The sequence below is a fragment of the Clinocottus analis genome, unplaced genomic scaffold (assembly GCF_023055335.1).
Source record: "Clinocottus analis isolate CAN_PGR_092001 unplaced genomic scaffold, fCliAna1.0.p SCAF_18, whole genome shotgun sequence".
In the NCBI taxonomy this organism is placed as follows: Eukaryota; Metazoa; Chordata; class Actinopteri; order Perciformes; family Cottidae; genus Clinocottus; species Clinocottus analis.
Window position 1 is genome coordinate 3,451,557 of NW_027175909.1, and position 13,160 is coordinate 3,464,716.

The 13,160-nt window shown below is 48.6% G+C and overlaps 1 protein-coding gene across 2 annotated transcripts in view; it reads left to right on the forward strand.

Moving 5' to 3' along the window:
- mpp7a (MAGUK p55 scaffold protein 7a) overlaps positions 1-13,160 on the forward strand; it is a 119,046-nt gene that overhangs the window by 73,864 nt on the left and 32,022 nt on the right. For both annotated transcript variants that reach the window (XM_068582053.1, XM_068582054.1), the window contains exons 7-11: positions 3,955-4,036; positions 4,515-4,600; positions 5,423-5,497; positions 7,938-8,134; positions 8,686-8,750. In XM_068582053.1, coding sequence (XP_068438154.1) covers positions 3,955-4,036; positions 4,515-4,600; positions 5,423-5,497; positions 7,938-8,134; positions 8,686-8,750 — 505 coding nt within the window. The remainder of the gene's footprint in view (positions 1-3,954; positions 4,037-4,514; positions 4,601-5,422; positions 5,498-7,937; positions 8,135-8,685; positions 8,751-13,160) is intronic.

Below are 13,160 nucleotides of genomic sequence, written 5' to 3' on the forward strand. Positions count from 1 at the left end.
ATCCAGTCTTTTGAGGGGTCTTTCTCCTGGGCCGGGTTGGCCCGACTTCAGGTGGAAGCTCTCGCAAGAGGGCGGACGCGCTAGCGTGCACACGAAAACACACCCACACACGGCGTCACTCATGCGTGCGTGTGCTTTGACAGACGCAGACGGGCCCCCTCTCGAACTTCCTGCACCGTTTCCAGTGCGAGAGAAGTCTGAAATGGCTTCCATGTGCCAGCAGGCGTTGAGGTGCTTGTTGTAAACCCAGCCATCAGTGTGTGCTAATGCTTAGCTGCTACGCCAGGAAGCCCATCTTGGTGCTTGAGGGTCTTTACCTTGCTTCTTCCTGGTGTGTGCCCCCTCACTCCCACACACACACACTATGCATCTTATTTAGGTTCTAGCCTGACTGTTTATGTATTTGTTTAACAGAGCAGGGGCTCCTCATTAGTGGCCATGCTTGGCTGGATGCTGATGATAGCACCCATAGGGTATCAAGGCACAGGGGGAGGTGATGCTGAGTTCAGGTTGTTGGACCCCACCCCCCCCACCTCCTCATCCCTGCTGCCTCTCGATGCTTCCAAGGCATTCGTCAGGCCTCCAGGAGAGGCTGATGTACCCCTGGAGGATTGAGAGAATGAAGGCCGACTGTGCATTGTAATGAGGTGGAAGGGATATGTGGCGCTCCCGACATAATCAAGGAATGGCTGAAGAAAAACGTGAATATTCGAGGAGATTTTTACAACAGCTTGTGGTTGATTTGAACTTGAACAGCCTGCTGCCATCTTATACGTAACACAACGCCTCTGGGAAGACGAATCTAAATGTCTCTGTGAGCTAATGTAACAAAAGTTGTCAGACGTAACTGTAGGTCGGGAGAGGAGCCGACGACTCACAACTCCCGAATCTCAAATCAAGCAATGCGTCGAGCTGATTGGTTGATCCCAGAGAGAAGCAGCCTTCAAGAAGCAAAGATGCAGTCTGTGTAAAATCGCAGTACTGCAATACTACAAAAGTACTTTTTGTAATTGACTTATCTTGGTGCTTTCATGACAAGTAAATCTACTGCTACGATTTCTGGCGCTGGAAACCTCAGCTTGATATGCAGAATCACTACAGGTGAAAACATATCCTTCCAACAGGAGGGTGAAGGACTTGTTGAAGTGGATTTTGGCTCCAGTGAAATTCCCTCTCCATTACCAGTATTCTTGCGTTTTCAATCTCCATCCCTGTTACTTTCTTGGTTGCTTTCAGTCCCTCTCTCTCATTCGTTATTTCTATCTTGCTCCCTCATCATATCATTTTCTCCCTACTCATTCACTCTTCCTCTCTTCCTCTCAACTCCGACCCCCACTGCCTCCCTCCTTGACTTGCCTCTCAGTCAGCTTGTCAGGTCCTGGCTCTCTTCTCGTCTTCCACTTATCCTCCGGTCTGGCTCGCTCGCGTTGCCACTGGAGCGCTTTGGCTTCTCTCTGCCTCTCTTATCAGACGGAGCTCATTTGGCTACCGTACCGGGGCTGAGTTCAGGCTGGGGCTGGCCAGATGAAGAGGGAGCCCCCCCCCCCCCTCGCTTCATTACTCCCTTTGCTGCTGGCTTGGCCTGCCCATGAATCCCCATCACGTCGAAGGGCAGTGGGTCAGATGAGAATCGAGTCGAATCAAGGCTTTAAAAACAACGTTGCCTTCAAATAACTCCTTGCAGAGAATCATTGAGGTGTAAAAGGAAAATGAAAATGGGCAAATTTTGTCCACTGAGTTTGTTTTCTTTTCTGCTGTGAAAACACATAAAGCGCAGTGGTTTCAATGGAGACAAAATGGTCTCCTTGCTTCCCAGAGATCTGGGTTCGCGACCCCATCCGTTCGTGTTTGCATGCTAAATGTGCTGCTCTATAATCACCACTGCCACTCGCAGTAAAAGTCATAAAAGTGGTGTTCCTAAATGGCATCGGGGTTTCAGCGCGTGATTTAAGCCATATGTGTCAAAACACAATTTATATCTCCGCACCATGTGTGAGCAAGATTCCATAGATAGGTTCGTTCAGACAGCCTGTTGTCTTTACAAGCTCGAGTCCAAGGCTCTCTCTCTGCTGTGTAGTTAGCCTTTAGACTGCCACCAGCCTCCAGGGACCCCAGGGGACACAATAAAAACATCCATCATAGCACTGGCCATCAGCCAGCTCTAAAAAAAGGAGAGTCGGAAAGCAAAAGCGGAGAGAGAAAGTTAATGACCACATGTCTGAATGCTCCTGCGAGATTTCCTGCAGACTCCCCATCTCACACTGTCCGTCTCTTTCTCTGTGTGCACACACACACACACACACACACACACACAAAAGGCCTCTCCGTCTGTCTGGGGGTCATTGCATCATCACATCCAGCTGCTTTAAGTCACACTGGGAGGTTATGTGTGACCCTGACACCGGGGTCTGACGGTGCCTTCCCCTCTCGCTGACCCGCTCCACCGATTTCTCTCCTACTGCAACCTCTCGGGTTTCTTTAATTAGCCCCATTATTCTGTTAGGACCAAACCCCTGTCTTATCCCGGCGTCCTTCCCAATCTCCGCACGCCCCTAAAAAGGCCTTGAGGAAACCATTATCTGGGAGGAAAACCGTTAGGTGTGAACAGGTCGTGAAAACAACCAAGATGACGTGCTAATGGCATCGGCGAAGTGGCACAAACCAGGAGCTCCTTTGGTCTTTAAGTTTCGTGTTTTTTTTTTTTTTAAATATCTACATGCCAGAACTACTTTGAGCGTGAAAAAGACAGAAAGCGGAGCGGCATGACACATGCTGAGCCGGCCGTTTGCACTCCAGCGGTCCACCTGGGCGGCAATGGATTCGGACAGCTGAAATAAAGCACGGCCGGTGAGGAAGGCTTTTTTTTTTTTTTTTTTTTTGGTAACTGTAATAAAAACAATCTTCCGTGATGATGAGAATAACAGCGAGGGGTGGAAGGATGAGTTGCAGCCCCGACAAACCGTGCGTCGGCGAGACGTCGCATCTGTCTGGTTCTGCTCGTCGCGGGCCCCGAGCGGCGATGACGCCCGTTTGCACTTCGTAACTCTGTTCCATCCCAATCCCAGCCAGGCTGGTGCCTCGACGGTGTCCGTGCGAGGTGCCGTGACAGGTTGGCACCCATTAGGCCTATTGTTTTATTGTAAAGGGAAGAGGCTGTTTGGGTTTACTGGTAAACGCATCACCGCTGTCGTTTCGATTGAGGAAGTTGAAACCCCATCCTCTACTCCGCGTGTCACTCTGGCTCGGCCCCAAGCCCATAAAGCTGGACAGGGAAACGCTTGAGCAACTGTGTGTGTTTGTGAGCGATTGTGTGTGTCTGTGTGTGTGTGTTGGGTCCGCTGCCTCGCGTCTGCTCTGCTCTCAACCCTCTCTGTCCCGGCCGTTGATGCCCTCTGCCATCACGACTGCAGCAGCGCAGGAGGGAAGTGACAAACTTAATCTGTGACGTCATCCAATGAGATTGTTGGATTATTTTACTCTGAAGAAACGTATGCAAAATATAGTCTAAAAAGATGTTTTCAGCTTTTCTCCTGTATACCGATATTCCAACTTACACAAGAAAATGATCTCTCACCCCAACAACCATTTTTAAAGAGCATTTTTATGTCAATAGCCATGTCACTGTGTTTTTGCCGTACTTAGCATATGTATATCTCTTTGTTTTCATTGCAGACATTATGTTGGAGGCGTTCAGATCAGAGGATGTTCCACATTATTTTTAATGTATCGGAAAGAGTCCATCCCTCTGAATATGACTCCGTAGATTGGTCACTTAAAAGAAAGAAAATCTATTTTTTTACCCCAGAAAAGTAACCATAAATCATCCTTTATGTTGTTTACATCCTTTCATTTTCAACCAGATCGTGTGACATTGGAACAATGCAGCTCTGAGCAGAGTGGAAAGCCGACGCAGTTCATCCAAGTTTCTTATTATTCTCTGTGATGGCCTTGCAGGGGGCGACGATAAGGCGTGACGAGCACACGGGAGCCATCGTCGTGGCTCGCATCATGAGAGGCGGAGCAGCCGACAGAAGCGGTCAGTTCAATGCATTTTTGTCTCAACATTTGTACGTGGATCTGCAGATTTGCATCACAGCAGGACTACACCCAGCGTGCAGCAAAGGAGGGACGTGATCAGGAATTATCCCCGCGTCTCAACGTGTCCTTTTCCACTTTTTTCCCCCCACAAAAATGCATTCTAAATGACAAGAACACTGCGGCGCTCTGCTTGCTGTCCACATGTTTTCTGTTTGGTTTTGTGTTCATTGTGTCCAGTCTGGTATTCAGCTCTGCCACAGCGAAGCCCAAGGCAAATTTCCACATGTGCGGACAATAAAGCTTTGATTCTTTCCCAATCTCAAATGCCACCACGAAGATAAACAGTAATCTGGTGTACTGTACACATCCCCGGGCTCTTTGTGAGCGCCGGACTTCTACACAGTAGCTCACTTATATTAGGACATTAGAATAAATTTATTGTGGATACGTAAGCCGTGTGCTTGTGTGTAAAACAGGGCTGATTCACGTCGGGGACGAACTGAAGGAGGTCAATGGAATCCCTGTGGACGACAAGAAACCAGAGGAGATCATACGCATTCTGGTAAGGGGTGTGTGTGTGTGTGTGTGTGTGTGTGTGTGTGTGTGTGTGTGACATAGTCCTCAACCACTATATATTGAAGTCCTCTCTTTGATAGGTAGACATCTTTGTTTTATTATTTAAAGAAGAGAATTGGGTAAAGACCTTAAAAGTAAATTATACTCTATTTTTTTTCCAAAATGACCAGCAACACCAGTCCACAGTTAGCGTGACAGTGCACTGTTGGTAATGTAGGAGTGCGTGTGCGTGTGTGCGCACTATCCAAGAGTTTCACCCTGATTTTCAGCTCCCCTCCCTTGGCGAAAATAACATTCCTTGTTTGTGATGGCAGAACGCTCCCCTCTTAACTCACCCAGGACCTCGTGCCTCCCGTCACAGCGCTGAAAAACCAAACACCGGCCGTTGTCTCCGAGCCCTCTTCTGGCCTTTAGACCACATGCATCGAGCCACTCCTCCGGATGAGATTGATGCTTAGTAGTTTTTCTCCGAGCAGGCTCCGCCGCAGGCCTCGAATAAGCTCCGCCGTGTGCCTGAACTCTGCCAGGGGCAACTGGAGAGGAAGAGAGCCTCTTAAACTCTGGAGGCGTTCTCAGACACAAAGGCCTCTGGCCTGATGATGGCTTTCAACACTCCCCCCCACACACACACTCTCTATTCCTGCCAAGCACAGCCATCCAATCCTAATAACCCTTCCATTGTTGAAAAATCAAACCGTGCTTTGACATATGTGACTTTCATTGGATTAGTTGCTGGACAGACTGTGTTTCCACTCCCTCCATTTCTACCTAAACCAGAGTATCTATCTTGTCTTTTCCAATTATTCAGGCCCAGTCGCAAGGAGCCATTACCTTTAAAGTGATCCCCAGCGTTAAGGAGGAGGAGCCAACCAAGGAGCCAAAGGTAGGCCTTCTCCTGGCGTAATCATTATGTTGATTGGGTTACACTCGCCGACTTTAAAGAACAGGCAGAGCGTCTCTCCTGCGTGAGAGGCCTTTCTTCACTGGATGCAGAACATCGTTTTGGAGCCGCAGTGAGGAAATGATGGATGAACAAGGAAAGAGGATGTTAATGTCATCAATAGAGCAGGGCAGGTTATTGGAATGTGTCAATGCACCTTATTTTTTTCAAATGTTAAAGAGAAACACGGATTCAGCTTAACCCATTGCTGCGCACAACTGAAATGCAAAAAATGGACATTAAAAGGATGCAATGTTTTTAATTATATATTGTAATTGGGTTGAACTCAAGTCCTTTTTCAGCCATCCAAACAGACTGACAGAACCGTATCTGACCCGTATACTAACTCTTGATTTAACCACTTCAATTGTCCATTTTAAAGTGTCAGGTGAAGGTGGGATAACTAGTGGTTCAGAGCCAGACTTTCTGAATGTGTGTGTGAAGGAGGTAATGGTCTGTAGCTGTACTCCTGATCAACACAAAGTAGCAGAGCCTGTACACCATCCACCGAGGAGGATCTCATCAAGCAGCTGAACGGAGCGGTTTGCATCTTAAGACGGTGGAATTGGTTGGCAATGCGACACGATGAATACAGCACGTTGAGTCAGCGAGTTCAATAAAAGCGGTTAATATCCAGACCACAAAATTGAGAGATTGTTAAGAGTAACCAGCCACAATAACACGGCGACATATTTACATGAGCCGAGGTTTTACTACAGTATGTATTATTTTTAACTGAACACAAGCAGATATACTTTCAGTTGACGGTTTACAACGTGGCCTCCAACGTTGTGTGACGTCAGCTGCCTCTTCATGAAGTCGAGGTAGATGGATTTGGCCTCGTAGGAACCTTGACTCTTGAGTAGCTTTCCATTGTGTTTTTCCTCGTGGGAGGTCGCCTCAACCGCGGTCGGGTTTGTTTATAGCCTAAAGTCTATTTACTTCTGGAGATTGCGTGCACACTTTAAAAAAAAAAAAATCATAAAAGTGGTATTCATTTAAGCTTATTATAAAATGTTTGTTTTTTTTGTGTTTGCAGAACTTATCTTCCTGCAATAATCCCAAAAATAAAATGGAAAAATCCCATTGGCTCTTTGAGGGAAGCAGTGTGACGCTAACGTCCGGGGTTGGCCTTCAAGAGTACGTCACCCCTGCAGCTCTCCATTGTCCTCATTGATGTGGACTGCTGCACGGGCCGACTGCAGTGCGTGGTCATCCATTCTGTGTGCTTTACCTGTCACTCCTGTAACCATCATTCTCACATACTGGGGGGCTGATTGCATCATTTTTCTTACTCATCTATCAGTAGTGGACACAGGCTGGATCCACTCGCATTTTTTTTTCTTCTTCTTCTTCTTCTTTTTTTAAGCTTCGGGGTCAAAGGCAGGTTTCTCATTCGTCACAATCCCTGCATGTGTGTGGTTGAAACTGTCTGGGAGGGAGAGGAGAGGAGTCTGCCGCTGCCAAACGCTCCTGTCCTTCATTAAAAAAACTCGCCTGCGCTCTAACATCAGGTGGCATGGAGGCATCAAAGTGCAGCGAAGTGGCTGAGCACATCGAGTACAGGCCAAATAAACCCAGCCAGGGCAGAAGCATGGACATGTACGAGTGCATCACGCCGGTTGGTTAAGCAGCCAAATCGGCCGCTGTGACCCAAACAGAACAGCTCGGCCTGAAACAGAACTTTACAACATGGCACAAAGTGCTCTTTAAATCAATAGCACGTCAACAAATGTCATCGTGCACATACACACTCCCTTCCCCTGCCCTCTCCTCTTTCCACATATACTGAGGTGTCTTAGGTGCGATAACTCATCGTGATAGGAACTCAATTTGGGTACGAAGACGCCGCGAGGTGCTTCAGCTCGCAGCTCGCCGCCCACAACCCAGTTGCCGGAGATTTTTCCACCGTGGCGCCCGACCTCCTTTGTGTTGATGAGTTGGATCTACCTTCCGCTGCCAAAGCAAATGAGACCAACTCCCTGAAAGACAGAAAACAACTTTTCTTTTCCCCCGCTGTTCCTTAATGTGGAAAGATTACGGACATTAGATTGTGTCAGCTGGTGGAACAAAGCGATGTAAACTGGAGCCTCTGACTCAGAAGATGTTAAGTCTCGCCACACTTAGTCCGTCCCACGTGTTGACGGAACCACACAGAAGGACTAATTTGGCCCCGAAGTTTTCTGGTTTCAACTTCTGATTGCAATGACCTTTCTGGAATAATCCCCCCGGGCGCTGGTGAAGCACCTACTGTGTGCGCCGCGGTGGCTTCCCCGTAGAGGCTTCACCCTCCTCGCAGTGGAAGGGAAAAGGTCGTTCACAGTGAAGCGTTGCTTTTTCCTGCCCTCAGTCCCGCTCTTTGTTTTTCCCGTTGTGCGTCCAGGTGTTTATGAAGGCGCTCTTTGACTACGACCCCAAGGAGGACAAAGCCATCCCATGCAAGGAGGCCGGACTGGCCTTCAAGAGGGGCGCCATCCTTCAGGTCATGAGCCAGGAGGATGCGACCTGGTGGCAGGCCAAACACGAGGGGGAGGCCAATCCCCGCGCCGGCCTGATCCCGTCCAAGCAGTTCCAGGAGAGGTAAGCGACGACCCCCAGCTACTGTTGCCGCTGAACAAGGCTGACCCGACCGTTTCCACCCTGCTTCTCTTTCTCTCCCTTCCTTCCTCGCGCCGCGCTGCCAAAACGATCTGGATTTCCGCACGATGTCTGGTCCCCGGGATGAGTAATGACAGCGTATGATAGCGCTGGTACGCATCCACTTTGGATGGCAAGCGGATGGGAAAATCGCACATCAGTGTGCGCGCTCGGAGCGGCCGCACTTGATGTGCGACGCAGAGCTCAGAGGCCGGGGCAGTTTCTTGGCAACGTCAGCGAGCATCAGAGTAGGAGAAGAAAAAGAAGAACGAGGGAGAGAAGAAGGGATAGAACATATGCAAACATTCACATTTCACCCTGTAGTTTTGTCAACAGAGTGCGTCGCTCCTCAATCCTGCTTTCCTTTCACCAGCTTTCAAGTGGATTTTCAAGCGTAGGCAGGAAGTGTTTATTATCCCCCAGGCGGTCGTCAAAATTGTTTTTTTCTCTCTCTCTCACACGCATCACCCTCCTCTCTCTCTCTTTTGTTCCAGGAGATTTTCAATGCGGCGACCTGTCGCGGCTCTCCCGCTCCAGAGGACCTCGAGCCGGCGATCATGTAAGCATACACGACCCATGATAGGCCCAGAACCAGCACAACACACTGCAACAGGTGGACGGGTTTAGGAGGGGTAGATGAACTAACTAGTGGTGAAAACCGGGGGGGGGGGGTGTCATTCAGGACTCATCCCTGCATTCCGAGGCCGGCGGCGGCGGCGCTGCGCTGCTTCACGCCTGTCATCGGAGGAAGTGTTGTGTCTGGATTTGCCTTCCTGTCTGCTCCAAGATTCACTCTCCCAGTCTCCCGCCAGACTCTCTTTCCACTCTGTCCACCTTCTCGCCTGACTTTTAACGCAAAGTAGAAGAAGCAAAGAGGAGGAGGGGGTTTGCCCTCTGGAAAACCTCTCGGAGCCTTTACAGCCAAAACACGGGCTCTCAAGCTCGCATCTCAAAGCGCCTAACGACGGATTAATGATCGGACGCGAGACCCACAGATGTGATATAGGCATCTGCTCCCCAGAGCACATTAACGGAGCTTTATTATTGCGAGCCGATACGATGACCCCAACACTGGCCTGTCGGTGCAGGAAAAGTTAAGGGGGAGAGGACATTAGCAGGAGCTCTGAGCAGAAATGTACTATAAGAAGCCGGGATGTAGGAGATCAGGAAATGGGAGGGGGATTATAGCTAAATTGCCCTTATAAATCAAAGATAGTTGATCACTTCATGATGAGGACAGGAGACATAAACCATGTTAGGAAAGGACAGCAGCAGAAGCAGTTAGATGTAATATGCAGACCCTTGGTTTTAAATTCAAGAGTAAAGCGCCAATGAGAGTTTAGAAATACTACAGTTCCTCTAGTATTTAAAGAGAACAAGCAGGGCCACTGTTTTGTGGGTTCGTGGTGCCACCGATGATCATTCATAATTGTTCTCTTCTGCGGTAGAGCAGCAGTCAAAAAGAAGCCTGACAGGTTGAACATCTTCACCACCTTTACTTCAGCCTCCAAAAAGAGAAGGATGCTCAGGAGGGTGGAGGAGCCAGGGACTGTATGCAAGTACTTGAGAAGAAGTTTTAAAAAAAGCAACGGCCTACCGTGCCCCCCATGTCTTTTATGTGATGTGGATATGACTGGAATGATTTCTACCCCAGATGCTCTTCCTCTGGGAAAGAAGTGAACTTATCATCTCTTGATTAGATAACCTGCCACATATACACAGTTTCACAGTCTGTCTCCAAGGGGTCATCACAAAATATTAACGAAATAACATTATTATTACCCTCTATTAAAAACATAAATTTAAGATTTGTAAACTTTGATCTTTTTGGAAGAGATGTTCTCAGTCCCAGATCACATCCACGCCTCTCCACGAAGACAATCAGGTTTGATTGAGTGGACGGGTCTCTTCGATAGATAGATAGATAGATAGATAGATAGATAGATAGATAGATAGATAGATAGATAGATAGATAGATAGATAGATTGGAACTTTATTAACCCCCAAGGGGAAATGTGTTTGTTTATGATTATCTTTCTGAAAATGTCTCAGATCAGACGACTCATTCAGACCGATATTTAATGCTGTGACGTTTCATAATTAGTTGTTAAATTCAGGTGTGTTCACTGTCTTCACTGTGACCTGAGGAAGAGCGTCTGTGGTGGAAACACATCAGCCATAGAAGCAGTTTGTGCTTTTCATATCGTTCAGTGCTTTGATAAATGCACACGGCTTCCAGTTGTAACGGAGTAATATCAATTATGTCTATTATTATATTACATTAATTATGTCTAAAACTATCTGACAAGAACAATTTACTTCAAAAAGAATTACAAGAGTGCATGAAACCGAGTAACTCGTCACTTCTCACCTCTGCAAGTGGAGTGTACTTCTTTTTCTTTTTAGAGACTGCACTTTGTCCAGCTGCAGAGTGCAAAACAATAACCGATGTCTGCTTTCAGAACAACGTTTTAAGCCCCAAATGGCCACATTTGCATTTGCTGCGTGCGCCCCCGATGGTTCGCAGGACTTTCCGTTGCACCTGACTGAGCGTGCCCCGTGAGCCCCTCCCCGACATGCAGTCTCAAGATGACAAAGACATTAGCTGTGCCTGACGAACGCTTGCCAAGCAGCAATTTGGTTTGTATATGCGGAGCTCCGGTGCATGAACTGGAAGCCCGTCCAGCTGGCGTCGGGACTGCCCCGCTACAGTACGGGTGCCTGTGCACGCCCGTGGCCACGGAGGAGGGAGACGCGCTGCCAATATCTGCTGCAAGTGTAGACCGCCCTACGAGGACGCGCGTCTGCGATTCCGCTCACATCGGGCTGTTTACGTGACGAATATTCAAAGCTGGAAAAAAGAGGGGAAAGACTTTTTTATTACAAGTTATCCCACAGCACAGCTCTCTACATCAGCTAAGAGCTTTAGTCACACCCCTCCTTTGCTCCATCACTTGCGTCCTTGCTTCGTTCACATCCGTAGCTGCACATTTAGGTTCTCCTCTGCGACCCACAGCTCGTCTCTCCCTCCTCTCATCCGCGGGCCCTCGGGGGAAAAGTACACCACGCTTGTACTTGGCCTCATAGGCCTGCTCTGGTTTCCTCCATGACCCTGTTGAACCAAAACCCAGCTCCTCCATTGGCCATATTTTTCACTGTAGAGTACCACTTTGGGACGGACATGACCGTTTGACTGCTTGTTTCCTCTCAACATGGCGGCGAGCCTTTAATGTAACGTGACCCATTCAATATGCAGCTCCCAAATAAGCAGCAGAGCTACGCTGACCACCTCCAAACTTAGCATTAGGGCTCTTTTTTACCTCCCATCCTAAGCCCTCGGGTGAGTTATGGATGTTGTCATTTCCTGGTTATGTTCAACCGCACACTGGCACACATGGTGCAGGATGGCTAAAAATAGCCTGCTAAAAAGTTAAAGGCAGACAGTGCCGCACTGTTCCATTACTATTTCATTTTAATGGCCTAGTTCCTCTTATGAGTTATGGCTGATTCATCCCCCCCCCCCCTCTACAACCTCTCTCTATGCACAGAAGGCAGGTGTAACATGTAGTCTGCTGCAGCCTTTACCAAAGCAACAGAAGTCGTCTTTTGAGCTGCAGCTAAACTTTCCCTCTAATGTCATACATACTGTAAGGATTAGCTGTGAGTGCTACAGCAGCAGCAGGAAGTCCCTCGACATGACCCTCAGGAATGAGAAGTTCACTCTGTTCTGCATTCGCATCTTAGTGTAAAAAAAAAAAAAAAAAACTCAATGAGAGAAAAATGTTGGATCCAGTCGGATTGTAAATTGAGTGAATAAAAGAAAAGCGTGTAAAAGCAAAGACATTTTCTATTTAAAAAGGCTGACAAGAAGAGGATTATGGATGGACTGAAGGAGGACGAGATGGATGGGGTCACATTCGGTAGCAGATGTGGCCCCTGCAGAGTGGCCGGGTCAGGAGAGATGGAGGAGACGAAGGCTTGGTATCGCGGCCCCGCGCACGTCGCGGCGGACCGGCCGGGGCCATAAACTGCAACCTAATTGGGGGATACCGCGGAGCCGGTGATTGAGTACGGGGGTCCCTTTCTCTCTCTCTCTCTTTCTCTCTCTCTCTCTCTCTTTCTCTTTCCAGCCCGGGAGCTCCGTCGGCTGGAACAATATTGGTTTTGGCGAGCGGTTGCGGCGAGCATTGCTTAACCGTGTCCATTTACGCCTCACATTTGCGAGATATAAATAATCCCTCTCGCCTTCATGGGCGCATACCTCGGGTTATGAAGCTGATGTTTAAATTGCCATCAGTTTAAGTTCATTATTACCTCAATACAGGGGTTGGATCAACTATTTTACACCTTTAGTTGTCAAACCTGCCTCCGTCCTTCATTTTCCTTTGACCCCCCCCTCCGGCTCCCTTCCATCGCTGCCTGGCTGTCCTCCAGCCTCCCCATCTGTTCTCTCTGAACAGACGGACGGCTCTCTGGGCTTTCGTACAGCGTGTACTGCTCCTCCGTCTCCGACATGCAAACCCCACCGCCGCCTTGATTGTTTGGTTTCGAGTCGCAGTCTGCCAAACACGTGGACGCACTTATCGCTCACCTCGGGGGTTCTTTCCACGTCTCACTCCATACATTACAGCGCCGACCCTCTCGCTCTGAACCGTTCTTCGAAAATGCCGCCCCGAGATCGATCTTCAGTGGCCCCGAACCTGGCCTCGTGTTCAGTCTATCCGTCCCCTTCATTTTTCAGCTTGAACGCTCGCAGAGGAGCGTGTTTAGAAGTGCGTGGAGTGCAGCAGAAACATGTAGGAGGTTCGAGGCAGATAACGTGGGCACATTGTGGGCACAACCTTTACAGTTTTGGAATGAGATTGTAATGTATAAAGTCAGCTTGTTAATGCGGACCAGCCCGGCTCGGTCTTCCACTCACTCCCTTCCCCGCCACTTTGAGTAATCAGCTCTGCCTTTCGGAGGGCCG